We start from the raw sequence: 14,882 nt of genomic DNA, 5'->3' as shown, positions 1-14,882 counted from the left end.
TTCACTAAAATACAGGCCTATATAGTTTTGCCATTAGCACAACGATCAATGTCGCTTGGATCTATTATACACACGTGTATGCACTTTTTTAATAGGTTATAACCAGTACATGGAAGTTTGCTATCTCAATATTATCGGAAATATGGTATTAATATTGTCTAAAGTCTATATGCGCTTGTTCTAATGGCATAACAAATATGGCATGTGGATGTAATGTGATATCTCGTCTTGCTCTCAGGGCAACAGGTGGCATTGTTCTTTTTCTTTACGACATTAATATTTAGGCACATGTTGGACAAAACAAATATTCAAATTACATACGCTTGAAAAAAAAAAAAAATGGTCAATAAACGAACCCCAAAAGCAACTAAATCCAGCATCTGGCCGATTCGATATTTAATAGTCTCCACCCCCGCAATCTTTACTTGTGATAAGCCGAAGATACGAGTACGAGTTCGTTACTAGTGACTTTAAGATTTGCACTATGTCGACCAGGCGCGGATCCAGGATTTCTTAGGGGGGGGGGGCAAATTTGAAATTATGCGAGCCAAATATTGGTACGTAATGGTGACTAGCATTGACGTAATGGGAGGGGGGGGGGCAGGGAGGGGGCGATTTCGGTGTTTCTCCTCCGCAGAGCGCCAAAACTTTGACGTTTCATTAAATTATTAGAGAAAGAAGACGATTCGTTGTACCGTTCTCGAAAATAATCCTCGTCTAAATACAGTTATCCCCCTCCCGCGCTTAGCGCGGAAGCTGTTACGTTTCATTAAAGCATTAGAGAAAGAAGGCGATTAAGAATAAGACGATTCGTATTACCATTCTCGACTCTTAATTCTTGTCTGAATTCAGTCTCCCCCCTCCTGCGCGAAGCACGGAAGCTTTGACGTTTCGTTAAATTATAAGGGAAAGAAGGCGATTCATTGTACCGTTGTCGTAGGAATTTGTCATTTTACAACAAACGCATAAAAAGTATAATTTACTAAAAAATGAGGAAAAATCTCTGAAAATTATGTTATTTCAGCATTATGTTTAAACCACCGTTATGGAATTAGAAATACAAATCTAAAGGTCCGGCTTGTAGCAAGTGTTATAGGGAATACTGTAGAGACACAAAATATAAGAACCTGTCAGATTATGGACTAAGAGTATAGATGATGTATTTGTTCCGTAAATGCGCAATATGCTCATTGAATGAAGCAACGTACAATGCAAACACAATTGCAACTGTAGTATACATTAAGTCTGCTCCAATTAGGAGAAGGTTAAAGGGATATCCAACACAATAGCAGACTGGTGAAAGTTTGGAGAAAGGTTATATGCGATTACCTCGCAATCCAGTAACCAAATTTCCGACTTGATATTCGCATTGCTTTGGTGATCTCATATTTCAAACACTCATAACTCAATCGGCTTTCTTGTACCGGAGACAAAATGTGATATACCAACTGAACGGAGTCTTTGCAATTGTGTCAACTAATTGTCTCTATCTCTCCCACTTTATCGCTCTCGCTCTATATATCTCTCTCTCCATCTTTTTCATTGTTTTAGGCAAGAGTTGGCCAAGTATCGCTCAGAACTGGATGACAATTCACAGATTATTTTGCACCAGAAGAACATTAGAGTCGGGGAGGCCGTGAAGTTCGTCCATAGCAAAAATGGCAAAGTGATGACCAAAGACGTCTACAAACACCTCCCAAAAGTAAGATCACAATTGTTAATGCGTAATTGCATTTGATTTTTACATGACTGCAGGCTAAGAAAGCATGATCAGGCTATTAAATAAGCAATTAAGGGACAGACGGCTTTAAGTTCTCCTGGAGGTACATGTACTCTGCAACAAGGATTAATGCCTTGCCAACAGGCACGATCAACTCGACTCGGTTACGAACTCGGGACCTCCCGGTTGCGAGACCACGGCTTTACCACTGAGCCATTGCACCTCCTTTATGCTATATCGTTCGATCCGTGAAAACTTGTCCACAAAAGATCCCTGAAACTTGTAATATATATATATATATATGTAGGAATAAATGTAGATAAAACTAAATGAATATTCTTACCGTTAATAACATCTTCAGAGTCGATATCTCGAGTGTAGAAAGAAACTGGAAAGCGAATCATGAAGAGGAAGAATAGTGCGATGTAGCGAAGTGATGAATCAGCACGTGGAGCGTGACTAGCTAGCTAGCGAAACGCGAATATGATGAAGGCACACAACCTTACAGTTCACACTTCCCGAAATTAAATAGAAGACAAATCTAACTTGCGATTCAGTCCTCAATAAAATGATGATGATGAAACTTGCTATTAACATGAAAACCATGAGAAATGCTTGTTGAATAATCCGAAACTTCCTATAAAACACGTCCGATTGATGAACTGAAGACAGGAGAAGTGAATAAAATCCGTGTGTGGAGACGCTAAAAGTGTGATGATTGGCTTATTAAAACTAAGGCGGTCCGATTGGAGTAACTAAAATAACACTCTTGTTGCTGGGTGGTTCCATGGATGAAATTAACTCAGAGAATGTGTAGAATGTGCAGCTGTAAATTGTATTGTTATTGAAGCTGGCTGACGGAAAGTACTAACAAAAGGAATGTTTAAAATGCTGGCTATTTACAATGTTGATAAACATTTGTGACCTTTGTAAAGTTTAAGTCACTACATATATATATATATATATATATATATATATATATATAATGAACTCATTTCCACATGTAAACATAAGAGAAAGTTTCTACTCTCTGAATATTGTTAAATCCCTCCCCCCCTGTACCACCATGACCTTTCCCCTTACCCTTAAACCACTTAATTCCACTATTGTATTATTGCGTTCGCCCTTATGCATTTGATTTTTATTTGTGTTTCTTTTGTATTCTTGCCTGACTACACATGAGTGTTTTAACTTCGCTATGATTGTATTATGTATTTAGTTACTGATGAGCCTTCTGGCGAAACAGTCTGTATAACTCGTACCAATAAAGTGTAACCTTCCAACTCCTATATCTACATTTGCTCCTACAGTTGAGCACTGTCAGAAATTGCAGTTTCACCAAACTTGCTTATATATATATATATATATATTCATTTTCCTAATGCAATGAAATATATTTTACAGTGAGATTCATTTTCTTCATTTTTTTTCTTCGAATTAACGAAATTATCAAGTAATAGGGTATCTCTTTAAAGGTATAGACCAGTTTTGGAAACGCCCTCCTCTCAAAAAATGAAAAAATGCCTTTATCATCTGTATTTCTTTCGAGAATTAATCAAACTACTTAACAGAATTATTTGTTCCCTTAAGTTACCGCTTTTTAATTTACAGGTAATTAGAAGCAAACCAAAATCGATTTGATAGTTATGTTTATTTAACATTTTCACGTTATTATTGGTTTTATTGGAATGGTCTAACATAAAAATGTAATGTGAAATGTAAAAAAACGCGAAACTGAACTGAATTGAAATGGGCGCGTTTTTATTGGTCAATAATTATAGTGAAATTTTTCTCATGTTTTCCCTCTTTCTTATTTTGTCGGGAATGACTCAAACTTCTACAGAGCAGTCCGAATCCCCAAGGTACCAGATATCGGTCATGCGCAGTCGTGGGAAACAGCGGTATTATGTTGAACAGCAGCTGTGGAAAAGACATTGATAAACACGACTATGTGTTCAGGTAAACTCCCTTTTTTAAGTTTGCTGTTCAATGTTCTGACGTTATTAATTTAGAAACGTTTACATACATGTATAATACACAAATATACACTGTCTTGAGAAGTTCTAATCAAAACTATGGGCAAGGGGTGACTCCAGTAGTACTATTCGAGTCACCGAGGCCCATAGTTTTAACTAGTTCATACCTCGAACAGAAACCACACTGTGAAAAGGTTGGGCAATTATTTTACAACACTTTGCCCGACGTTGTGCCAATAGTCAACCCAACCATCTATTAGGCAATATTTTGCCCAGTGGTATTGGTAAACGTAAGTACCCTACTTCACACGTACATAATTGTTTCGTATTTTGCCCAACAGTTGGTCAAGATTTTCACAACAAGTGGGCTACCTTAGTCGGGCAGTTGAAGGGTCATATCTTTGCCCACATTTTGGACAACATACGAAACAATTATGCACGTGTGAAGTAGGGTACTTACGTTTACTAATACCGCTGGGCAAAATATTGCCCCAATAGATGGTTGGGTTGACTATTTACACAAGTACACAACATTGGGCAAAGTGTTGGACAAATATTGCCCAACCTTTTCACAGTTTGGGCATATTTGTTTTATATCCTACATCTAAATGTCACAAATTTAAAACCGAAAGCTGGCCCGTTAGTATACATGTACTGCAGTAGTGCAGCGCAGTTAAATAGACTGCGGATCAGCGCCGTGACACCCAGTGGCGGATCCAGGGGGGGGGGGGGCCCGGGCCCCCCCTTGAGAAAAAAAATCACGTAAAATCACGTGATTTTTACGATTTTTGGGGGTTGGGCCCCCCCCCCCTGGCGCTCAAGGGGGGGTGCAATTGAAATTTTTTTGAGGATCAAAAAAAAAAAAATGTGCTCACTACCCCCCCCCCCCCCCCCCCCCCCCCCCCCCCCTGAGCGAATTTTTGGCCGGCGCGTTTTTCAAATTTTCGGGAGCAAAAAAAAAAAAAAAGTTGGGCCCCCTCCCCTAAGAAATCCTGGATCCGCGCCTGGTGACACCTCTGGAGTTGCCCGCTGGATGCATTTGAAATCCCGTACGCCCTCTGAATTTTCAATTCCCAAATTGTACTCCCAAATAGTACTCCCAATTAGTAAGTTTTCAGAGCAACTTTATACTATTTCTGGTCACTTGAAGAGCTCGCAGCAAATTAAAATTAAAAAAAAATTGTTCATGCATGATTTCTTATTTATTATTGTGTGCTAGTAAATGACACTTCCTGCGCAACAGGCATTAGTAAAGCCCATTGCGCGTGAGGTTTCCTTTCGAGCGCGTTATACACCCCTTTCCGGTTAAGGCCGCCATTTTGATTTGGGAGTAAACATTGCGTAATCAATGTTTTCAGACGCGCATGTATTGTTGCTCATTGCCTGCGCTGCGCGCTTACATCATTTCGACACAGGCGCTTCGCGTGCTGCATAACAAAAAGTTACTCGCATTATTTACTCACAATTTAAAATGGCGTCCATGTCAGCGCATGCGCACTCTTGTGACCGTGAAAGGGTGATTATTTACGCTAACCAAGTCCTAAATACAGGCGATTGATGCATGCGCTTGCGGGCGTAAAGCAACTCAAGCTTTGTAATGTAATGTAATGTAATGTTTCATAAGACGTGAGATAACACGTGTCCAAGAATTACAGATTCATTTGCTTTGTTTCCAATGAATATTTAACACAATTCAATTTGTCACATTTACCAGATCTCGACTATTGGTTTGCTAACCCCCTCCTTTCATGTTCTACACAGATGCAACCTCGCTCCTTTGTCACCCTTCAGAGAAGATGCTGGACTTAAGAGTAATCTTACGACGATGAATCCCAGTATGCTTTTTAGAAAGTAAGAATAAACACCTACCAGTCATGGTTAGAAATTAAAGAACAATGTCTATTGTAGCTGATGTACACATGGATAAAATCGATAAGTAAACGAATAGATAGATAATGAATATATAAATAAATGAATAATGAAATGAATAAAAGAAATATCGCTCAGTTTATTGATTGAATGATTGATTTGTATATTTCGATATTGATGTATTTATGTATTCATTCGTTTATGAATACATTCATTTACGAATTCAATCATTTATGAATTTATGAATTTATTCATTAATTAATTAATTTATTTATTTATCTATTTTTTAAAAATATTTATTTACTTGCCTCTATTGCTTGTGAGAAATCTATGCTTTTTGCCCCTCCCCAACAAATTCTAACGTTTTTGCCTTAATAGCTTTTGCTGTTTTGCATGTCAGCATTTTGTGTATCATGATAATTGCCCCCTATCTCTCCCCTCAAATGTTCTCTCTATACCCACTTGTTTGGCTATCTCTATTTCTTTCCTTTGTCTCTCTGTCTGTCTCTATCTATCTCCACCCAGGATGCCCAACCCACTACTCCCTCTCTCTCTTTCTGTTTGTCTACCCTCTTCTATTAAAAACTATCTCCCTGTTTCTCCCCCACTCTCTACCATCTCTTTACCCCCCAATCTTTCTGGCACTCCCCTTTCTCTTTTTCTCTCCCCCTCTCTATGTATCAGTCTTTTCCATGTATTTCTACACACTCTCCCTCTTTCTATCTTTCTCTCTCACGTCAAACATTTGCGCTGCATTTTCCTTTGTCATGAAGTCGTTCTGCGATCATTCTTGACTATCATATCCTTTCTTGTCTGTTCTGTCATTGTGCGCAGCTACCAAAGCCTCAAAAATGCAGCCAGCCTCAAGAAATTCAGCGATGAAATCTCGAAGTACGATGGTTTAATATGGATCCCTTGCTACTCCTTCTCCCCGCACTTCCCCATGTCCATGAAGGCAATTTCAAAATACAACCGGCAGAGCCCAAGGATGGTGTGCGGGAACCCCAAGCATCATAAATCTGTTATCGATTTCTGGGGAGAGAGGAAGCTTAAACACAGACTATCGACAGGTTTGTAAAGATTCAAATCAAAGTTAATACTCCGGTCACACGGAAGAAACCGACTCCGACCCGAAAACGGGCCAAAGAGGCCGACAAGTGACCGAACAAACCGACAACAGACCGAATAAAACGATACATTGACACCAAATTGTAAAGAATCGGTTAGTTTTGAACCGGTCACACCGATGTGAGACCGACCCTGTGCCTCAGAAGCCAAAGAGACGCTCTAGGACGACTACCCTTTGGACAACTTCCCCATAGAATAAGCATTCTCCAGGACAAGTACCCCCAGACAACTACCACCCTCTAGGACATATACCTCCTTGACATCTACCACCTATGGTGACTACCACCCAACTACCCCAGGACATAAACACTTAGGGTAATTATCAATCGGGGGTAGTTGTCCTAGAGGGACATTGTCCTAGGGATAGTTGCCCTGGGGTAGTTGTCCTAGAGGATGGTTTTCTTAGAGGTGTAGTTGTCTGGGGGGGGGGGGGTAGTTGTCCTAGGGGTGGTTGTCCGAGGGGGTAGTTAGCTGGGGGTAATCATAGAGGGTAATTATCCTTGGGGTAGTCGTCCTACAGGGTGGTTGCCCTAGGGGGTAGTTGTCATAGAGGGTGTTCATCCTCGGGGTGGTTATCCTGAGGGTGGTTGTCCAGGGAGTAGTTGTCCTAGAACCATTTCAGGCTGGCATGGTGTGTCAGATCAAGTAGAGAAAGAGGGAAAATGGAGTGACACATTAGGTACATTGACTTTTAAAATCTGATTTCCACTTTAACATCGGGCCGTTGTCGTGAAGATGGTGAGGGAATCTCGCATTCACTAATTAAAGACCTGTTTGACGTAAACAAAACGGGTCATCTCGTAGTTTACCCTCAACAAGTTCATCGGGTAAACACCCTAATCGTGTCGAAGTCTCCAACGATCTGTGTCTTTATACACGGGTGGTGATGAAATATTTGATATAGAAATCAGTTTCCTATGACATTCCTATCAAAGTTGGCCTACTATGCAAACATATTTTTTGAACAAATGTGATTCCTTTCACACAGGTTTCTATTTAGTGACGACGGCCCTCCAACTCTGCGACGAAGTACAGCTGTACGGGTTTTGGCCTTTCTCCGCACGTTATGGCGACGACAAATCGGAGGTGCCTTATCATTACTTCGACGATATCACCGCCGATGCGGCGATCAGGGTACATTCCATGGATAAAGAATTCAGCCTTCTAGTACAGCTCCACACACTGGGCATATTGCGCTTGAACGTCGGATCATGCAGCTAGCAGATGATTACGCAGGGATTGAAGTTCATATTTTGTTCTGATTTAGTTATGTTTTACCTTCCCATTTGTCGTCTTATTACACAATGCTCAGGGCCTGCGTTGCGCGACATTTGTTTACACGTAAAAAAAGCCACGGTTTATGACGGTTTATTATCTGAACGGGCATTTACGTGTAAGAAGTGTTAAAGCCCCACTGCACTACGTATAGCAACTCGCGCCCTCTTTAAAGCAAACAATGCCTAATCGGTGACCGTTGGTCCCCCATGGTCCCCTTTATTTTATGTTAATATAGAGCTGATTTGATGCATGAGAAAACCACATGTCAGTGACCGTGCAGGGAGGTCTGATCCCTCCTGGCCAAACTAGTGCAGATAGGCTTTAAAGGCAGGGATTCTACTGACACTTCTTCAGATTCAAGTTTACTGCCATCTGGTGCTCACAACGTCCCGATGCGTCGACAGCCATGTCCCAGAATACATCACCAACGTCATCACCAATATATCACCAATGATGCATGGGTACAGGAACCGGAAATAACTCTATGTAAACCTTCACCGATAGATGGCGCAATTGAAAATACATTACAGCGGTTTTTTTTTTTTTTTTTTTCAATGATATTTTATTTTCTCCATTGCTTTTCATTGCGGTGCTAGCGATGTAAATGAACTACACGCACAAACAGGGTATCGAATTTAGTATTCAGAGCGTATACATTGAATGTCCATTCTTATTAAAAACGGTCGCAGAGAATTACGAAAAATCGACAAAATGCAATTCGCAATAGCCTAGTCAGCTAGTCATCGTACTAGGAGCGATTTGCAACCGCAACGTCGTCGTTCAGCACAGGCCCTTTATATGGCATTTTCCATCTGGGCCCCGTTGCACAAAACGTAACGATTGATTGTAACTTTGCCATCAATGGTAACTACCATGGAAACCTTGATTTTGATTGGCTGTTTAGCCCCCTGACCATGAGTGAGAACTTTTCTTGTGCAATCATACTTAGACAACGCCATAGGGGCTTGGTGAAGTGTAACGTAGTTATGTGTGCAATATAGGGATGTTATTAAAGACCAAATGGATTGAACGTGATCAAACATAGACCATCGTGTGATCGCATGTGTTAGCCCCCCAAAAATGTGTCGATTATAGTGAATTTAATTTTTCTTTGTGGGAATCCAAATAGCCATAATGATTTTTAGAGGAACATGATAATTGATTATTATCAATGTACACTTGTATACTGAAGATGTTATTCAACGTTTCAATTGCTATGCCATTTAAACATTAATAATTTATGACGGATTAGTGAAATAATATTGAGAAAAACAATTGAGTGTTGTCAATATAACGAAGAAAGCATTTTTTAAATAAATATCTATGTCTTTGAAAAAAGGGCAATAAAAGAATGAATTTTTCTTTTGATTCAATAGCAGATAACCGGTGTGAAAAGCACCTTCCACGGCTTTATTATTGTAACGCCTATTTTGGTTAAGTGTTGATTTTTTAAATTATAAATTATTGTTTACAAATGATGAGTTGAAATCAAGCAGTTTTGGTGTACGGTGTTCTTGCTCCGGATACAATTGCTCTGCATCTAAGCATTCTACACCAACCAAATTTCAAAGTGTTACACTGGGACGCCCAATACCCAGTCCTAAATCTTACCCTACATAATAGTAGTCAGTGTTCATGTGTATTGCATCATAATTCGATGGCACTAGATTCGGTTGAATTACCAATTAATGTGTCTTTGTATGGTGGCCCAGAAGGGACATCGCGAAATCGCGAATAATCGTGAATTTTGCCGCCAATTTCGTCGTGAATAATTCGCGATTTCACGATTCGCGATGTCTCTTCTGGACCACCATATCTTTGTGGGCAAATCGTGAAATCGCGAATAATTCACGACGAAATTCGCGACGTCGTGAATTTCGCCGCCATTTTCGTTGTGAATAATTCGCGATTTCACGATGTCCCTTCTGGGCCACAGTATCTTTGTGGGCAAAGGTCTATGAAGTAGCGAACATTATAGTCCAACCATGGACCTACTACGTAGTAGGTCCAGTAGGTACATGGTCCACCCAGACAATGCTCCAACTTGCTCATTATCTTGAGGGTGAGAGAAATTTGATGTACAGTGTATAATTATGATGAGAATCCAAGTAGGTGGTAGAATAAGGGGTAAACACTAGAATAGAGTCGAATCCCCCATAAAACCAATTGCATGTACTATGCGTATTTTGCACCCAATCACAATCCTAACATAGGCTTATACCTTGATTAAACAAAGCACGGAGCAATCACCAGAGTAGATGATATTCAAGTTTATATCACTTGAAAATGTTTGAAAGTACTGATAATCAAGTGATCATTTTCCAATTGTTTTTTTTTTGTATATTAGAGGCCTATATGTTTAATGTATTATATTCGATTTGAAATCATTTGTAATGTATAATAGCTGAAACATTTGCAGGCTGAACTTAGTTAAGATATATTATCTATTTGTTTATATTTATTATCACGTCATTAACAGAAGCTACGATATAAATGTCGGGATAAATGTATGAACACGAGAATATTTTTGAAGGAAGGTCTACCTCTTATCTTTCATCTTTTTGCTTTCCCTATATCATTATTTTGTTCTTATACAAATATCATTTTTCTATTTTCATTTTCATTTTTTATAACTTGTATATATTTGTCGGTGATTTTGTATTTTATGATTGTATCGTTATGTATAAACTTGGGATTTCTGTTCACCGCCTTGCTAAAAGCAGCTTCTCGCTGAGGGCAGCCTTTAATAATGATTTAATGCATGACAATTTGATCCAATACGACCATGCAATCTGGGTTTATTTGGGGAAAAAACAAACAAACAAAATCGGGAAAAAAATAAAGGAATGCAGTTTCATCAAACAAGTACTGTATCTGTGGTCATTCCATCAGACTGGCAGCCCAAGACTGGCAAGACAAACACCTGACATAAAATAAAAGAAAGAAAAAAAAACTGCGGCCTCGTGCATTGTCGGTCTGCTTAGCTGTCGCTCTCGTGGACTTCCGGTCGTGTGAACTCTCGAAAATATGCTGTCAGAAGGCCCACAAGACCGATAGTGTCGGTTTCTCGGGCTGTGAGTCGGGTGGGCTGCCAGTCTCATGAATATTCAGAAAGCTTTCAAGAGGCTCGCCAGCTCGACGTTTTCGGTCTTATGGGCTGTCCGTGTCGTGAGCAGAAGCCTAAAAACCTAGATATTGCAAAACGTGAATCAGAGCGTAATGCGAACCGACCTATTATAACGGGAAAGACATTCGATTTTTATTTAATTTATATTAGTGTATCTATGATTATTATGTGTCAGGTTTATTACATGATTTTGATATAATTTGGTTTGGATTTTGCTATGAATTGAAATTGTCTATCAAAGTTTTACCATTCTTGTTAATTCATTCAAGTTAAGTTAGTTAACATTCACTTTCCGTTGTTGTTGTCGTTGTTGTTTTTTGTTGGATGGGGGTACGTGGGGTAGGCGGGGTATGTTGCTTTGAAAAAAAAGTGAGAGTCTATTTTTTTAATGGTGGTAATGTAATTATTTTTTTTGTCGGAATACAATATTTTGTCATGATATTAATGTAAATTGTTTTGGAATTTGCTATGAATTGAAAGTGTCTATAATATTTTTATAATTCGTTTTAATTCTTTCATGTTTATTTAGTTTACATTTATTTTCCGGGTTTCTTCAAAGTGACCCGGTAATATTGTTGAAGGTTGATGAACAAATTGTGTAATTTTTGTATGAAAGGCTACTTATTATATTCCTTCTACTGTACTAACCCTCTATCATGCAAGAAATCCTGAGCAAAATTCACAAACCACAAAGATATTTATGGTTTTCTTTGAAGGCGTCACTGTGCAACACCCTCTGACAGTAAATTCTCCCAACCATTTTTCCCGTGAAAAAAGGACATAAAACAGGCTTTCAACGATTAAAATGTGTCTGGAGTGGCATATAGAGCTTTGTGACGATTTACATTCACCTAAAATAATAAAGTTGGGAGAATTAAAGAATCGATCAGATCAGTTTTTCCCAATTTGTATCATTAATAATGGTTTTCACTCAAGCTTTCAGATTCCCTTTAATGGTACATCTAGCATTGAAGTCACTACCTTAGCACCATTTTCTCAAATCCGAACAATGTTACCAAGTCCAATTAATTGGGGATAGGTGGTGGATGCCGCTTTAAAAATTGGAGGGTCTATTGTGTTACTATAGTGGTCTTGTCTTAATTTATTTTGTCGGAATACATTGAAAATGTGTGAACCTATCGTATGAAAATGTTGTGCGTCCAACTCACTTCCCCCGAGTTACCCAGTATAGTTGCCCCTATTGAAATAAGGCTCATTTACCTGTGTGTACCTATATGTAGCAAACGCATTTTATTCGTATCTTTTCTCGAAATGTTGCAACTTACATCAACAGTCACTTTTATATAATAATTAGTAAGTATCGTGAATAACAGGGCAACGGGACTGGTACAAAATGGGCGTGTGTTTCACGAAGATCCTAGGTCGAACTAAACTCTAAGTTGGACTTAAACAATATGGAGAGCCATTTGTAGCCTTAAAATAAAATATATTCAAAAGCAAAAACTTGAAGTATTTCAGACTTTTCATAAATTCCACATCAAGAACATGAAATCTCCCATGATGATAGAAAATATGATTGAATTGAATCAACATTTTATGCCTTGTAAAATAAATTTAAAAAAAATATTTTCAAAGATGCTTACGGCTTTCCATAGTTGTAAAGTCCAACTTGGAGATAAGTTTAACTTTGTGTAACACGTACATGTACCCCAGATCCCTGAGCCCATGCATAAATTATGTATTTATTAGGCTTGCAAAGTGAATATCACATTTTGAGTTCGAGCAAATTATGCAAATTCCTTTTCATGAATCAGGATACACATAAAGTATATGACGCGAACTTTATGAAGTGCCTCAGCTATTACTGTATATATATACGCATTCTGTAATGCTTTAGAAACACTTACAAACATACATTTTATCATTTGTAATGAGCAAGATGGGGTAAAAATATATCAGACGTAAAATAAATGTTTTTGTCAAGAATTATGGTGAAATAAATATTTCAAAGCAACGTACATGTATGATCCCCTTTGTTTGATTTTTTAAAATTGAACCGTGATTTGATTGACTTGTGTGGTATTATAATCTTATTTAATTTCAATTTGTTTTATTTCTCTTCAAATGGTGTTTGGTACAGTACGATGTTGTGTTTGAACAGATGATGGCAGGACTGAGAGATAATGGGGGTAGAGTGGAGAAGCTAGATAGTAGAGGGAGGGAGAGAGAGAGAGAGAGAGAGAGAGAGGGAGAGGTGGGGGTTGTGAGGGTTTGCGATGAGTTGCAACATAAGCACTGAAGAGCACCATACCACCCCCACCCCCCACCACCCCCATCCCCACCACCATCACCACAGTAAATAGGTACAGTATTGTTTTTATTTACACAAAAAAGATTAGATTTTGTTTGTAGAGGCTATTGTTCCTATTCAGAATATCCATATTTTCTTGTTTTCCTTCTTTTGTTTGTTTTTATGATAACCCTATGTCAAGATGTCGTTTTTAATACATTAAATTTGAATTTGAATCATGAACGCAACGATATGCTCCACCCCCCCCCCCCTCACGAAAAAAAGAAAAGAAACAAGAGTCAACACTTTCTATTTTTTTTGTCTTAATAATGTAAGAGTTTAAATTTGTCTTATTTTAGTTAGTAAATTTCTTGCCTCCTTCCTTATCCACTATTACATATTCATTTATATATTTACATTCTTCATTTGCATGTTCATTTTTCCAGCTTGTGTTCCTTTTTCATTGATCTTCTTACAGTAACAGTCTTTTAGTTACACTACTGCCACACCATATTTTTCTTCCTCACCTTCCAACCCGTTCTCTTTGTTGTCTTCTGATTCTCTATGCATGGCTTTGTCCTGCCATAACAACATGCACTTTCTCTTCTCTCATTCGTTCTCTTCGCCTCTCACATTTGATCTATATACACGGTCGCTCATATAGTTGGAATTTCTTTTTTTACCCCAATTTATGGAATTATTTTGACAATGATTTATTCCTAATAGATCTAGATAATAGTATACATTCTCAAATATTATTGGATAATAATTTGCCAGTGTTTGTTATGCGTAACTGCTAAAGCATGTGTATGCTACTATGCTTATCAACTAGGGGGACCTACGCCCTTAAGCCATAAATGACAGTAATGAGGATTTATGCCCCACAAAAGGGCACTAATATAGCACATCGACACGGTTTTGATCCTGGGGCCTCACAGTCAGGCGCGGATCCAGGATTTCTTAGGGGGGGGGGGCCCAAAGAGGGGCGATTTCCCCCTTCCTCCTCTACAAAGCGCCGAAGCTTTGACGTTTCATTAAATTATTAGAGAAAGGAGACGATTCGTTGTACCGTTCTCGAAAATAATCCTCTTCTGAATACAGTTTTTCCTATCCCGCGCAAAGCGCGGAAGCTTTTACGTTTCATTAAATCATTAGAGAAAGAAGACAATTCGTTGTACCGTTCTCGACTCTTAATCCTCGTCTGAATTCAGTTCCCCCCTCCCTTCTGCGAGAAAGAAGACGATTCGTTGTACCGTTATCGACTCTCAATCCTCGTCTGAATTCAGTCCCCCCCCCCCCCCGCGCGAAGCGCAGGAGCTTTGACATTTTACTTAATTCGTCGCTGTTTTCACGAAGTGACGGTAGTGAAATAAAATTGCATTCACTTTGCGTGACGATTTTTCTCACTACCGTCACTTCGTGAAAACAAGGACGAATTATTGGAGAAGATGATTCCTTGTACCGTTCTCGACTCTTAATCCCCGTCTGAATTCAGTTTTTCCTTCCCCCTTTCGCATGAATATAACGCGTGTT

At 38.9% G+C, this 14,882-nt stretch overlaps 1 protein-coding gene across 1 annotated transcript in view; it reads left to right on the top strand.

The window, feature by feature from the left end:
* Positions 1–8,150, top strand: part of LOC105447090 (CMP-N-acetylneuraminate-poly-alpha-2,8-sialyltransferase-like) — a 44,018-nt gene extending 35,868 nt beyond the window's left edge. The window contains exons 5-9 of the mRNA XM_030996568.1: positions 1,552–1,702; positions 3,564–3,679; positions 5,458–5,547; positions 6,400–6,635; positions 7,682–8,150. Coding sequence (XP_030852428.1) covers positions 1,552–1,702; positions 3,564–3,679; positions 5,458–5,547; positions 6,400–6,635; positions 7,682–7,914 — 826 coding nt within the window. The 3' untranslated portion in view covers positions 7,915–8,150. The remainder of the gene's footprint in view (positions 1–1,551; positions 1,703–3,563; positions 3,680–5,457; positions 5,548–6,399; positions 6,636–7,681) is intronic.
* The last annotated feature ends 6,732 nt before the right edge of the window (positions 8,151–14,882 follow it).

Source organism: Strongylocentrotus purpuratus, unplaced genomic scaffold (assembly GCF_000002235.5).
Source record: "Strongylocentrotus purpuratus isolate Spur 01 unplaced genomic scaffold, Spur_5.0 spur5_scaffold_3, whole genome shotgun sequence".
NCBI lineage: Eukaryota > Metazoa > Echinodermata > Echinoidea > Camarodonta > Strongylocentrotidae > Strongylocentrotus > Strongylocentrotus purpuratus.
The sequence above is the reverse complement of the archived record's forward strand: the minus strand, read 5'-3'. Positions and strand labels throughout refer to the sequence as shown.